The sequence below is a fragment of the Syngnathoides biaculeatus genome, chromosome 2, assembly GCF_019802595.1.
Source record: "Syngnathoides biaculeatus isolate LvHL_M chromosome 2, ASM1980259v1, whole genome shotgun sequence".
Classification (NCBI taxonomy): domain Eukaryota; kingdom Metazoa; phylum Chordata; class Actinopteri; order Syngnathiformes; family Syngnathidae; genus Syngnathoides; species Syngnathoides biaculeatus.
This window is the reverse complement of record NC_084641.1, coordinates 7,617,219-7,631,191: the sequence shown is the minus strand read 5'-3', so window position 1 is coordinate 7,631,191 and position 13,973 is coordinate 7,617,219. Positions and strand designations below refer to the sequence as shown.

The following is a 13,973-nucleotide window of genomic DNA, read 5'->3' as shown; positions in this document are numbered from 1 at the left end:
CAGGTGCATCTGATTCAGGGTAATACATGGAGTGGAGGTGGACTTTTAAAGGCAGACTAACAGGTATTTGAGGGTCAGAATTCTAGCTGATAGACAGGTGTTCAAATACTTATTTGCAGCTGTATCACACAAATAAATTGTTAAAAAAATCATACATTGTGATTTGTGGATTTTTCTTTTTAGATTATCTCTCTCACAGTGGACATGCACCTACGATGAAAATTTCAGACCCCTCCATGATTTCTAAGTGGGAGAACTTGCAATATAGCAGAGTGTTCAAATACTTATTTTCTTCACTGTACGTATTGTATGATTGTGTCTTCAAATTTTGCGGTGGGCCCCATATGCTTGTTTGCAGAGGCTGCTCATCAGCCGCCGTTAAAAGACCCCATAATAGCTTGAGCAGAGAGAACAATGTCCCTCGTGCTGCCCTTTCAAGTTATTGAGTTTGTCTGCTGAATGCACAGAAAGCAACTGCGGAGAACAGGCTGGGGTTCTCTTATTCAGCAACTGGGAATTGACTAATAGCCCTGCATGTTTGCTCTTGTCCACAAAGTCCGCAGGCGACTGATCACAAGACCAAAGGAAACCATTGTGAGAACTCAGTAAAATAAGAAGACAGTTCAATCCTTCCTTTTATCTAGATTCTACATCTCATCCTCAAATGAATGAAATCTGTCATCCTTGCATCTCCATGTAAACCAAACCATCTCCATATCCAACCATTTTTATTCCTTCTATATGTTATAAAAAACTTTTTCGCACCTCAGGCCAACTACCAAACTATCAGTCAAACTGGCTGCTAATCCTCGTCGGAGCACATTAGCACTGACATTTAGCCGCATTATTCTGCCCTCGTTTTATTTTCCCTCATCACTCAATGGCAATGCACAACAACGAAAGCACACGCTCACGGAAATAATCGGATGGATGACCTTTTCTTTGAATCCCTTGATCGCTTTGCACATTTGAATCTTCAAATAATTAATTGGGTTGGTGAAACCAAACGAAACCCTGCAGATCTGGATGCAAAAGCGTTATTTATTTATTTATCTATTTGATTATTTATTTATTTATTTGCTTATTCACTCTGCAATTTTCTCATTTTTAAAGACAAAATAATGGAAGACAACGACGGCCAGTGTGAAAACAAAGTCTCACCTGTGACCTAAAAGGTGACCCTGCAGATATTACACATTTGTTTTACATCCTTGCGCCATCCCAAAATCTATTTCTGCTCAATAACAAGGTCAGCCATGATTCCTTTCCTCCTCGCTAAACTGAAATAAATACAACGAGGAACGAAGGAACCTATTCACATGAGGTCCTCCCATCAATTCAGTGTTACTGATATTATAAAAATTAGCTACAGATAACATTTCTTAATTACATGAATACAATGTTTACTTTGTAGGCCTTCATGATGTCCACCGTGTCTGTTGCCGTCTGCTCCACGACTCCTTGATTCTGCAGCAGTGACCGCACCGTCTCTTCCATCCTGCAGAGACAAGGCGTTGAGGGTCACTTTGAGCCATCCCCTCTCAGATCTGCCATTCAACAGTTTTTGTAGTATTTATTTCTTTTATTGATGTTGTCAGATTTTCTATACAAACCGGACCTTGGATTAAGATGGACTCCCAAATGTTTCTTTGTAGCATAACGTGCTTTTAAAAGAGCAGCTGCATGCGCAAATAAAAGTGCAATCACAGCAGCAACCGCCGACCGAGTGACTTTGACCTTGAGGGCTCGGTCTCCTCAAAACAATCATCCGCCAAACATGCAGCCTGCATGCTGAGCAGGCATCGAAGAGAAGAGTCAAAATGGCCTCTATATTAGCATCAGACCTCCCTTGACCTGCAGGCTGAACTTTGACACTGTCCTGCATACTTTCCGCTTCTGTAAGGTAAAATAAGCAGCCCAAGTTGACGTGCAAGTTTCTCTGCCTTTGTTGCAGCAAGACCTATATTTTACATTAAAATTTCACAATCAAACATATGCAGTTTACTGAAATCATGTCTCATATTAGGGGCCACAGTGAGCGACTGGTTTGCTCAAGTCCTTCATGGTTCTTTGGACCGGGGTTCAGATTAATCCTCATCTACGTGCAGTTTGCATGTTCTTTCCGTGCCTGCGTAGGTTTTCTCCGGGTACTCTGGTTTCCTCCCACAGCCCAAAAACATGAATGGTCGGTTGATCGAAGACTCTAAATGTGATTAGGAGTGGGAATGGTTGTTACTGTGTGTGTTTACGTCCTGCGATTGGCTGAAGATAGCTGGGATAGGCTCCAGCACACCTATGACCCTAGTGACAATAAGCTGTATGGAAAATGGAATGGAATGGAACTTGTGAATTTACTCACAAATTACTGGTTGTTAAAATTTAGTCCTATTTAGTAGAAAACAATATTATTCTGTTTGATGAATACTAATGTGGAAATTGCCCCTTGGTCCAGTGTGTTCCAGGAACAAGTGTAAGTGTGTGTGTGTGTGTGTGTGTGTGTGTGTGTGTGTGATGGGTAAAAAGGAAAAAGGTGGATCATTTCCTGTAGTACACCTGATGATCTCTCACAGTAAACTCATATGGTTGGGAATGACTGATATAAGTCAAACATGAAAGTGGATTCTACCTGAAACATGCAGCAAGAAGAAGGAGTATTTGTACACAACGGGGTGCGCACTTTGTCACATCCAAAGTGTTGCTAGTCGGCTGAGCTGCCCAGTTCCATCTGATGAGTAAAGTTAGAAAAGGTTTTCCCCACCATCTGTCCAGGATGCGCTGCAAAGCCGCTCGTAATCAGGCAGCGAGTGAACGTGCGAACAGTCGGCGAGGTAGACGGCTCTTGTGAGCACTTTAAACTGGCCTGAGTCAGCCCAGTGAGGAAAAGGATGCGACATTGGCGGCCTGCAGTGGGTCATCTCAAGCGATGCCGAGATGTTTGCGGTGATCATGCCACAAATACAAACGCAGTTTGAATGAAACAAATTCACTTGCAATCCGAAATCCCTCGCTTACAATTCAGAGCTGCGCTTCTAATCCAGAACAGATGGCAAGTATCTTCGCTCATTTTGAATTCAAATAGATGAGCATGTGGACAAGGCAATCAATCACCGTGTATGACTACATAATGTTACAGCCTCATTGACGGACCGTGCTTTGCATATTTGAAAACAGCGTTTCAGAAAATAGGATTTAAAAATGTGTTTGGCCACACAAGGACAGTGTGGCAAACATAGGCGCTTGTTCAATGTACTTTCTCTTTTAGGGAGTATTGTGGTGTTAAGATCCCAAGAGGAGTAATTTGGCGAAAAAACTGGGGCTGTGTCCAGGGGAAGAAAGTCAAAAGAGAAATGTTGAAACAAATTATGTAACAGCATTGATTTCTGCAATTCCCTTCACTTCCAATTCTTTTAAACAAATCACTGATTACAATGACCCCCCCCCCTCCCAAAATTCCACATTACCGACAGCCTGGCAAGAAGAAAACACTTGAAGATTGTGAGACTGGGGAAGGACAAATGGCTATCGAAGAAGACAAAACCAAAATATGACTTGCTTGACCCATCGCAGCCTGAGCTGAATTTGAAAAATGCCAGCAGTCCAGGAAATACAATTACGGGGGCAATCAGCTTATGGCCTGCGGCCTGTCAATTTTTCCAATCATCTCGCTCCCTCTGTCTCTCTCTCTCTCTCTCTCTCTCTCTCTCTCTCTCTCTCTCTGGCTCTGTCGCTCTCAGTGAGACAGAGATTGTGACACCAACCATTTTCCCCGAGTACCAACTATTTACCCCTAGTTGGAATACAATTTATTTTGAGCAGTGATGCTGTTATTTAGGAACGCGTTACATACTCCAAAAACCCACCATTTTGTGTAACAAGCAACTACAGTCACTTTTTCGATCCAACAGTAGCTAGATTGGCATCAACGGGGATTGGAACCGCTTAGTACTTTGCACATGCTGAAACAAACGGAGAGCAGTCCAAGTGGGCCGAAGAATTTCACCAACCACGCCAATTTTACTAACTAAGAGAAGAAAACGATAAGGCAGTGATTGTGTGTTCAACAATGCACAATGACGGCGCAATACCATAAAAGTCCAAAGAACTGCACAATTTCACTGCCTCTGCACTAGTTTTGTTATGTTCCTTAATAAAAAGTGCATTTGATTGTTGCTCCATTTTTATCTACACATTAAGAATGCAGTTTTACTGGCGTTTTAAACACGCAATGCATTGTGGGTTCATTATTCACACCGAGTGCGCGGTCATAAATCATCGTACAATAACGACCGACTCACTGAAGGGCTTAGTGAGAACTTTTGTCTGTGAGCTGGTTGAACGCACCACACGGCTGATGTCAAGGTGGTGAGAAAAAAAGTTTTATTGCTCATTGCAGCAAAATTACTATGGAGGGAGCAATGGTGTGTGTGTGCGTGTGTGTGTATGTGTGTGTCACTCATGCACAAAGCTACATACTGTACACCAGGGTTCTCAAACTCAATTTCCCTTGGGTCCGCTGGAGGTAGCGCCCGGCTGAGGCTGGGCCGCCGCCTCGGCGCACATGCACGCGTGGGCAATTTCAATTTGAATTTTTTGGAAAAAATCCAATCTTCTCAAAAGTCTTTTTTATTTATCTTTAAAACAAAATAAGGTAAACATGGATGCTGGTGTCAACAAGTTGTGTGCAAACTACTAATAAAATGCTTCATTGCAACGCTGCTGTAATTTTCTCGCTTGTTGTCATGCCCCCCAAGAGTGACATACCCTACCGTGATTGGTTGAGGTGTCAACTCTGCACACAATACTGTGAAAGTGGCATTCATACAGAACTCAAGGGCCACACTAACACTTTCATATTAAGGCGGGGGCCACAAAATATCCTCTCACGGGCCGCCAGTTTGAGACCCATGTTGTACACCCACACACACAATCGGCAGTGTACTGTACTGTGTTTGTTTATGTTTAAATTACTGATAGTTTATTGTATTGTTATATCAATGCTGCACTAAGTTACTGCTTAATGTGGTTTCAACGACACTAATATTCAAATTCTTGCTTCACGTTGATGACATCATTCTATAACTTGTATGGTGTACATTACCAAGTAACGGGTAATACTTTTTTTGAACTGTGGACACGATGATGTCTTACATACAGACAAACCAGTTCAAAAATGCTCTTTTTGAAAATCATTTCAGAATTGCCAATTAAAGTAGATGAGAAAAACTGATAACATATGTCACTCTTGTAATTCTATATTTAACAACTTCAATTAAAATTAAAAAGTCACATCTATCCTTGCAACTGGTCATTTTTCAAGTTTCATGACTTAGAAATGTGGAAATGTACTTTTTTAAAATCAGAAACATTGACACAAAACTTCAAACAAATATATCCATCCATCCATCTATTTTCTTAGCCGCTTATCCTCACAAGGCGCAGGGAGTGCTGGAGCCTATCCCAGCTGTCAAGGGGCAGGAGGCGGTGTACACCCTGAACTGGTCGCTAGCCAATTGCAGGGCACATTGAGACAAATAGCCACACTCACAATTACATCAAGGGGCAATTTATAGTGTCCAATTAATGTTGCATGTTTTTGGGATGTGGGAGGAAACCGGAGTGCCTGGAGGAAACCCACCCAGCATGGGGAGAACATGCAAACTCCACGCAGGCGGGTCCAGGATTGAACCCGGGACGTCAGAACTGTGAGGCCAACGCTTTATCAGCTGAGCCACCGTGCCGCCTCAAATATATACAAACTATCACAATTAGACTGCAACATATTATAACACTCAGAAATTAAGATCAATTCTATTGAATGAATTTTATTGGGGATAATAATTCAATTCAACAAAAATTTCAAGCTCCTTCTCTTCAGTTTTTGCAATCAAATTTTATATTTGTTCATATTTATCATGGTAATTACTATTTATTCCTTTACTTGATGTCCCTTAATGTGCATCAATTCTTACATTGCAGTGTATCGTAACAGATTTTGTCTTTATGGTAAATATTGACTTTTTTTTCTCAATGGCAAGGAATCAAAACATACTGTATCTTTGTTCATGTGGACGTCTATGTTTAATTGCTCGAACCTTTTGTAAGTATATAAGTGGAAGAAACTGATCAATTTGGGTCTAGTTTTAACACTGTCAACCGAAATATGGCACAGAAAATGCTTAGCCCATGTGTAAAGGCCTTGCCGTACTGCAAAAAAATCTGTGTCGAGACTAAAAAGGGCACACTGTCATCAAGTAAACCCGAGTGCTCAAAGCAAGAACCACATGCAGCGAGGTCAGTCCATGTTTCTGAGCCAGCCTGAAAACAGATCCTGTACCAGTTATGGCCACACTGTGTCATTATCCCACAGTGCCGCTGTCGACTGATGTGGCCGAGACTTTCCCATATGGCTCATGTAAATAAGTCGTCTCCCGCTGGGATGCAAACCGGCTAGTAGACTTGGATCATATAGGAAACAAGAAGAAGATTGCTGGGATGAATTGTTGACGTGGCTTGCGCTCTCTCATCAGTGTGTGTGTGTGTGTGTGTGTATGTGTGTGTGAGATGGCTCTTAAATGCTCAAATGCTCTTAAATTCAATGAGGCTTTGGCCTCATTTAAGTCAACACTTAGTTTGTATGCTGACATGCCAGGACTCACTCTCAAGGCGCCATCATTTATTGTCGCTTCATCTTCTCGCAAAAAGTTTCACCTTTCCACACTGATACGTACTGCTGGTTGGGTTACTTTCAGTGATAGCCATCATACTGTTGTAATGTTTAGACCAGGGGTCGGCAACCTGTAGCTCCAGAGCCGCATGCGGCTCTTTCATCGTTACGTTGCGGCTCTGTGAGGCTTGGGAAAATAAATTACAAGTGTCTAACTGAAGTGTATGTTATTGGTCTCAAAAACTTGTATCATGTCTTCTTATTACTGGAATTTTTTTAACTACTTTCTTCAGTGATCACCGTTGACCTACGCCAGAGACATTTGACACAACTCGACGTGTAAACAGGCAGATTTGACAGCCGTCATGCCCGGAAAGCCCAGCGACACCAAAACTGCACAATATCTGAACTTCTTTTTCTTTCGGCTTGTCCCATTAGGGGTCGCCACAGCGTGACATCTTTTTCCATCTAAGCCTATCTCGTGCCTCCTCTTCTCTAACGTCCACTCTCCTCATGTCCTCCCTCACATCTAGCAACCTTTTCCTTGGTCTTCCTCTTACTCTTTTGCCTGACAGCTCCATCCTCACCACCCTTCTACCAATATACTCACTCTCTCATCTCTGAACATGTCCAAACCATCTAAGTCTGCTGCCTTGTCTCTAAAACAGCCAACTTTGGCTGTCCCTCTAATGAGCTCATTTCTAATCCTATCCAACCTCCTCACTCCGAGCAAGAACCTTAACATCTTCATTTCTCCTACCTCTTGTTCGGAGGCTTCCTGTTTTTTCTTCAGAGCCACTGTCTCTAATCCGTACCTCATGGGCGGCCTCACCACTGTCCTATAAACTTTGCCCTTCATCCTAGCGCAGACTCTTCTGTCACATAGAACACCAGACATCTTCCGCCAACAGTTCCACCCCGCTTATATCTGTTTCTTCACTTCCTTACCACACTCACCATTGCTCTGTATTGTTGACCCCAAGTATTTGAAGTCGTCCACCCTCACGATCTCTTCTCCCTGGAGCTTCACTCTTCCTCCTCAGCCCCTCTCATTCACGCACATATATGTTTTACTAATAATAATACTAATAGTAATAATAATACTATACTCATTTGGACCTGGTTTCCATGGAAAAGACAACACTAGGAGCCGGAAACACCTTTTGACATTTGAAATGAAGATTTAATTTTTTTTGTGTGTTTGTGTCCATAGACACTCTAAAGAATACATATATCTGAACACTTATAAAATAATGTGTTGCTAATGAAATCCATGCAGTCCAGTCATGTTTCAGAAAATCTTGCTTTATTCATTAGATGCACAAATTTTGAACTCTTACAAAAAAAATAGAAATCACAGAGTTGAAAGTCAAATGAAATAAAAAGCTGAACTTATATTATCGATCTAGCAAACAAAAAGGCCCTGCTCCCTGCTTTCACTGCGGATCGCAATATCATCTGCAAACATCATGGTCCAAGGGGATTTCTAGTCTAACCTCATCTGTCAGCCTATCCATTACTACCGCAAACAGGAAGGGGTTCAGTGCGAATCCCGGATGCAGTCCCACCTCCACATGAAATTAATTGTAGCTTAAAATTGGAAGATTATTGTGATCTCAAAATATAAAAAAGAAAAATTTTGTATTTTTGTATCGCTCAAAATATGCATCACACTCTCCGAGACGCCGACGCGCCTCCCAGACGGCATCTTACAGTTCTGCTTAAAGATGAAAGTGACTTCTTCCAACCCTTATTTGCAGACGCTGTAAGTGGACATTCAGGAGCAGAAGTCCCGTTAACCAGGGAGTTATTTTGCAAATATTTATTTTCATTTTTCAGTGAAATAGTGCTCTTTTTTCTCTTGTATTTTTAAATCCGTTACCCACTCCGAAAAACCATAGGATGATGGCTGAGGGCATTTTTGTTTGGTAGATCGATAATATAAGTTCAGCTTTTTATTTCATTTGAAAGAGACCTCCAACTCTGTGATTTCTATTTTTTTTCGTAAGAGTTCAAAATGTGTGCATTTAATGAATAAAGCAAAATTTTCTGAAACATGACTGGACTGCATGGATTTCATTGGCGACACATTATTTTACAAGTGTAAAGATATATGTATTCTTTAGAGTGTGTATGGACACAAACACAAAAAAATTAAATCTTCATTTCAAATGTCAAAAAGTGTTTCCGGCTCCCAGTGTTGTCTTTTCCATGGAAACCAGGTCCAAATGATTCTTTGAGCATTAAAGGTTGCCCATCCCTGGTTGAGTCAAAGCGGGAGCGACCTGATTGGGCATTTGGGCTTCCACTATATTTTTGGGGAAAAAGCTATCACCTACATTTATAAGCGCTAGACCAATATAAATGTAGCTTTTTAAGATAAGCACACTTTAACACAGGAAAATAGTGTCCAAGATGCCGTTACCTTTTGACACCAGTGAATGACAATAGCGAGTAGATGAGAGATTTTTCTTTGTCCAACTAAACAGGTCACACTTTCACTTTATCGCCGTTGTCAGACATTCAAGTTGACCACAGCCATTAATCACATTTGAAAAAAAGAAAATTGCAAAACCACAAAGCTGAAGCGATAGCAAGAACAATCACCTGGTTGTGCGTCTGAATTGAGGCCATCGGGGGTGGATTGAGGTTTGTGTGGGACAAATCGCCTTATGCGGCTGCAGAAAACCCATGCAAAATTGTGTGCTTTGGCTCAAGAATATTCTATTCTTCTTTCCACTCCTCATGTGAAGCAAACAGATGATTGCCTGGCTTATCCTGACGCTAAGCTATACTGATCCTCTCAGAGCTGTTGTGCAGAAAACATCCAAGGAGACCCTTTCTTCGATGTGACCTAAATGTTGGTGTGCCGGAACTCAAAAAGCGTCTTTTAATCCACTTTCCAGAAGCATACATGGAGGTTACAAAAGCTTAATTACCACCAAGTCTCGACATTTGACCACCGCTATTTTTCTTCCTTCCAACAAATGATGAATGAATTCAATAAACTGCATGATGCCAGGTTTGTATGGCAAGCACATGGACAAAAAGACAGAGAGGGAGCCAGATCAAGGGTCTTCCTCTCACATCCTGAACACATTTGGAAGGACTTAAAGTTCTCCACATGTTCACCTCTGGCCAAAGGAAGCAGCAAACACTGAGGAAAACCGTTGGTGGCCAACTACAGCATGGCCGCAGCCTCTGAAGACATTTACTGAATAGATTGCAGACGTGGGTGAGATACTGAAGAAGGTGTGAAACCTTAGTTACAGTAAGTAGACAGTTCACATGTGCATGCATGGAGTAAATCAACACTAATACCAATTAAGAAACACAAGACATATAAATGTAATGGCAGTCTAAAAGATATACTATATGGACAAAAGAATATGGACATCTTCGTGGCCACTTCACCCACAAGAATGGAAGAAACTATAGAGTGTGAATTACGAAAGCTTCCACTCAAGGGAAGACTTTCAGCAAGAAATCTGGATGGAATTTTTATCTATTAATCCAGAAGAACATTTGTGAAGTCCGAGGTCAATGATGCTGGCTCAAAATCTCTATTTTAGTCCATCCCAAAAGTGTTTGATCACTTGAGGTGAAGGCTCTCCAGTTTTTCCTCAACATCGAAGCATTTCCTTTATGGACACAATTTTGTTAACTGAGGCTGTAGTGCTCGAATAGAAAATGGCCACCCCCAAATTGTGCCCACTATTTGGTGAAAGTTCATTTTTCACAAATGAAGAAACATGATTGAGGGGGAACCAAGAGGTCTAGTAGTCCAACCAGTGATTGGTCATTTCATTGATTGGTAAGACTTCATTTTGTACATATAGAGTAGGTGAATTAATGACTTAACAGTCAAAGTGTGAGATTGACGCAGTGGTTTTGTTTATTGAAACCAGAGCAACTGCCAGACAACCAAATCTATACTGCAATCATGAGGTCAGTATGAGTTACAAGCTGTTTGGCTGCAGGCGATAATCAATGAGGAAAGGATTCGCGCGCCGTGGAGACCAGACGAGCAGTTTTGATTTGAGGATATGCCCTACATCCGCAAAGGCTTGTAATCTGACCTCTTTCAGCATGCTTTGAAACATCAGAACTGGCCTGTTTAATCTGTGGTGGAAGTCATCAGGGTGGCGTGCGTCTGTGCGCATTTACGATCATCTGACACAAAAGAAGTAATAGGTTAAATTTAAGAACGCAAATCGGAGTGATCTGTGTTATCTTAATTCCCTGTTCAAGTGTGGAGGTTCAAAAGAAAAGTGGTGCTAATGAAGCTTCTAAGTGTGTGCTGTGCTGCTTCTAAAATAGGGCACACTTATTATCTGTATAACAACCCTCATCATCATTTGGAAGGACCGGTAACGTGCCTTTAAAAGATCCAGACCAACCTCCTCGTAATGACCCCAGGTGTGCCGTTTCGAAAAGAGGCTCAATTCATACTGAAGCCTCCCAAGCATAGCAGGAGGCATTTGCCAGTGTTCCAAATTAAGAGACTTGGTCCAGGCATGGCTGGCTACTTGAATTATTAGAAGAATGGACATTGATCAGTATACGGAGAGACATCACTCTGCTTGCTCTTTGAGACTGCTGTTTTCTGCAGGTCAGCCTCTTGCAGGCCTAATGAGAATGAATAACATGAGCACACGTAACGGTCAAGTTCAACTCTTAAGTTTGCCCAGTGGAGGCATTTCAATTTGAACATGATCGCCTGTACGACAAGTTCAGTCTCGACAAGCCATTCCTCCCTGTTTGCATCACTCATGCACACGTGTCCGAATGCGCTGAATAATGTGCTGAAAAGGCTCCTACAGCATTGTGGGCGTCAACCATTTTCACAGAGAACGCCAAGCAACAAAACCATAGGGGAGGTTGGTCAATCATTGTGAGTCCTGATGCTGCAGTACAATTAAGTGACACTAAGGGCCTTATTTACTAAAATCCTGAATAGTAAGCGCTGGATTCCATGATCACTCTAACAGATTGGCCATCCTGTTCTTAACAGATGTAAAAGTGGTAGACACAGCCTTATTTAAGAGGGTTTGGGACTTTAAGTAGCGCTGATGGCTTCGCCATGGAAAATTTGTGTCAGCACAGCAAGTGCAAAATGAAGATGAGGTGAGAGGAGATGGAATTGGGAGTGTTTGTTGAAGAGGAAAGCAAGCATAATACATAAAAGGAATCTATTGCTCCTTGGGGAAGTCAAAAAACCGCATAAAAGCCATGCTTTTGATTATATTTTTACATCCAAATGTGTGCAAATTGGATGTATCTGTCTTTACTGCAGAACTTTTAATACTGACTCCTTTGTGGGACGTGCTCAAAGTCACCTTATTGATCGTCCAGAAGCTTCAAAAGTGCACTGTCAAACAAATGACATCTCGTGATCATTTTTGTTTCTGGCATTTCAGAAATATTCACACGCCTTGCCCCAGTAACAACAGCACCATTTTGCACCTGTTTTTCAGACACTGTATTTTAAAGACTCAACATTATCTACCACAACTCGTATCAGGTTTGATAAATCCCATTGCACGTGCTAAACTATTCTATCAATCTTGCACACATTCCTCCTAGAAAGTGCAAAAGAAACTGCCTGCAATTTTGCCCATTTGGCAGATACAATCCAGGTTGCACGCACTTAGTAGATCAGGTTTCACATCTGTTTGAATGAGCAATCAAGTTTGCATCTGTTTTTGCACACACACACACACACGCACATTTATACGCACGTCTATTAACCCTGGCCCCAAGTTGTTGTTTTTGGAGTGCGTATATCTTGCACACATGGCCCAACAAATACAGTAAAGCCCAGCACTAAAAACGAGGAATAGTTAAAAATTAATTGGAATAAATAAGGCACACAAGATGTTCGACCCATTACCTGATGTCCCCTTCCATCATCCTTGGGCAAGAATACGTGAACGGGCACCAAGCAGCCGGCACACCTCTGCCAGCCCACCAGTCATCCTGTATGTGCGGTCTCAAGGCCTCATTGTGCCCTTGCAAGATCCAAGTCCAAGTGTTGTTGTTAGCTGATTATGTTGCTCTCAGTGCACAGTTTTCCTTCCTCTGTCCCTGCTCTTAAATATCGCAGCCCATATGGAACAAGCGACGTTACGGGTGGGCTGAGCAGGCTGCAGGGCTGTGGGCTGCAGTCCACCGCTAAGCCGTTGTAGTTTAATGACAGCAGGCCACACCAAGTGGCGCTGAAGCTCTGGGGGGTTTACCCAAGTCAGGAGGGGTTGAGCATGTGACCCACATCAAGCTTAGAAGCCAGGCGGGGGGAGGGGTCTGCATGCTGCCATGAAGTGTGAACCTTCGTCTGGAGCTAAGTGGCCAGTCACTTGAGGAATGTTTGCGTTTTTGTTTTACTTTTTAATCGCAACCATGGAATCATGAGCAAAGTGGGATTTTCAAGCGCTTAGGTAAACAAGTAACGGCAATTGTCCCAGGGGCAGATGCCAGTTCTGAACACCACTCCCAAATGTACATGTAAATTGAAGCAAAGTATTTCATAAGTTATTTCTTATATTGCAAAAATAAATAAATACAAAATAAAACAGTGCTTCACAACTCAAAGAAGATGCAAACATGCTTAGGTGATATGGGCAGAGACATCTTGCAGCATGTTGTATGCACTTGGAAATGTGCACTATCCATCCAGCACATCTTTTATAGCACCTATCCTCATTTGGGTGAAGCGTTAGTTGAAGCCTATCCCAGTTGCCCAAAAAGCAGGGCACACCCTGGACTGGTCACCAGAAAAATCACTGGAGTGTGGAGGTAACATACTAATACAATGTAGGATGGTCCGAATTTGGATTGAAACCCCCACCTTGGGAACTATGAGAGGGATAAGCCAACCACTCGAGCACTGAGCTGCCAAAAATGCACCAATTAACTGAAATGAGCAGAGCAAACAGAAGATGCCAGTGGGACTAAGGTTCATGGGAAGAAATCAGAAGCCTGGCTTTTGGGTGAGCACCCTGCTCTCACCCATCTGCCAACCTCGACTCTGCCCCGTTGAGTATTTGTCTCCCATTGTATCCAGTGAATGGCCAGGTTTAATTCAAAACAACAAAAATCTTTTTGGCTTCTTTCCGTGCAGTCGGATGAAGCTGGTAGCCCGACCTCTGTGAGCCCTCCCCACTCCAGGTGTCTTGAGGCCAGAAATTACAAAGATCCAGTATACTGAAAATGAGCCGAACCCTTGCAGGATGACAACAATAGTAGAGCAGGCCACGGAACATTGTCCCTTTGATAAGCACCTTCTTCCGAGGCTATAATGGAATCTTTG

At 42.3% G+C, this 13,973-nt stretch overlaps 1 protein-coding gene across 2 annotated transcripts in view; it reads right to left on the bottom strand.

Moving 5' to 3' along the window:
- The window catches only part of LOC133506120 (nck-associated protein 5-like), a 91,703-nt gene that overhangs the window by 28,188 nt on the left and 49,542 nt on the right, over positions 1-13,973 (bottom strand). For both annotated transcript variants that reach the window (XM_061829916.1, XM_061829935.1), the window contains one exon: positions 1,408-1,498. In XM_061829916.1, coding sequence (XP_061685900.1) covers positions 1,408-1,498 — 91 coding nt within the window. The remainder of the gene's footprint in view (positions 1-1,407; positions 1,499-13,973) is intronic.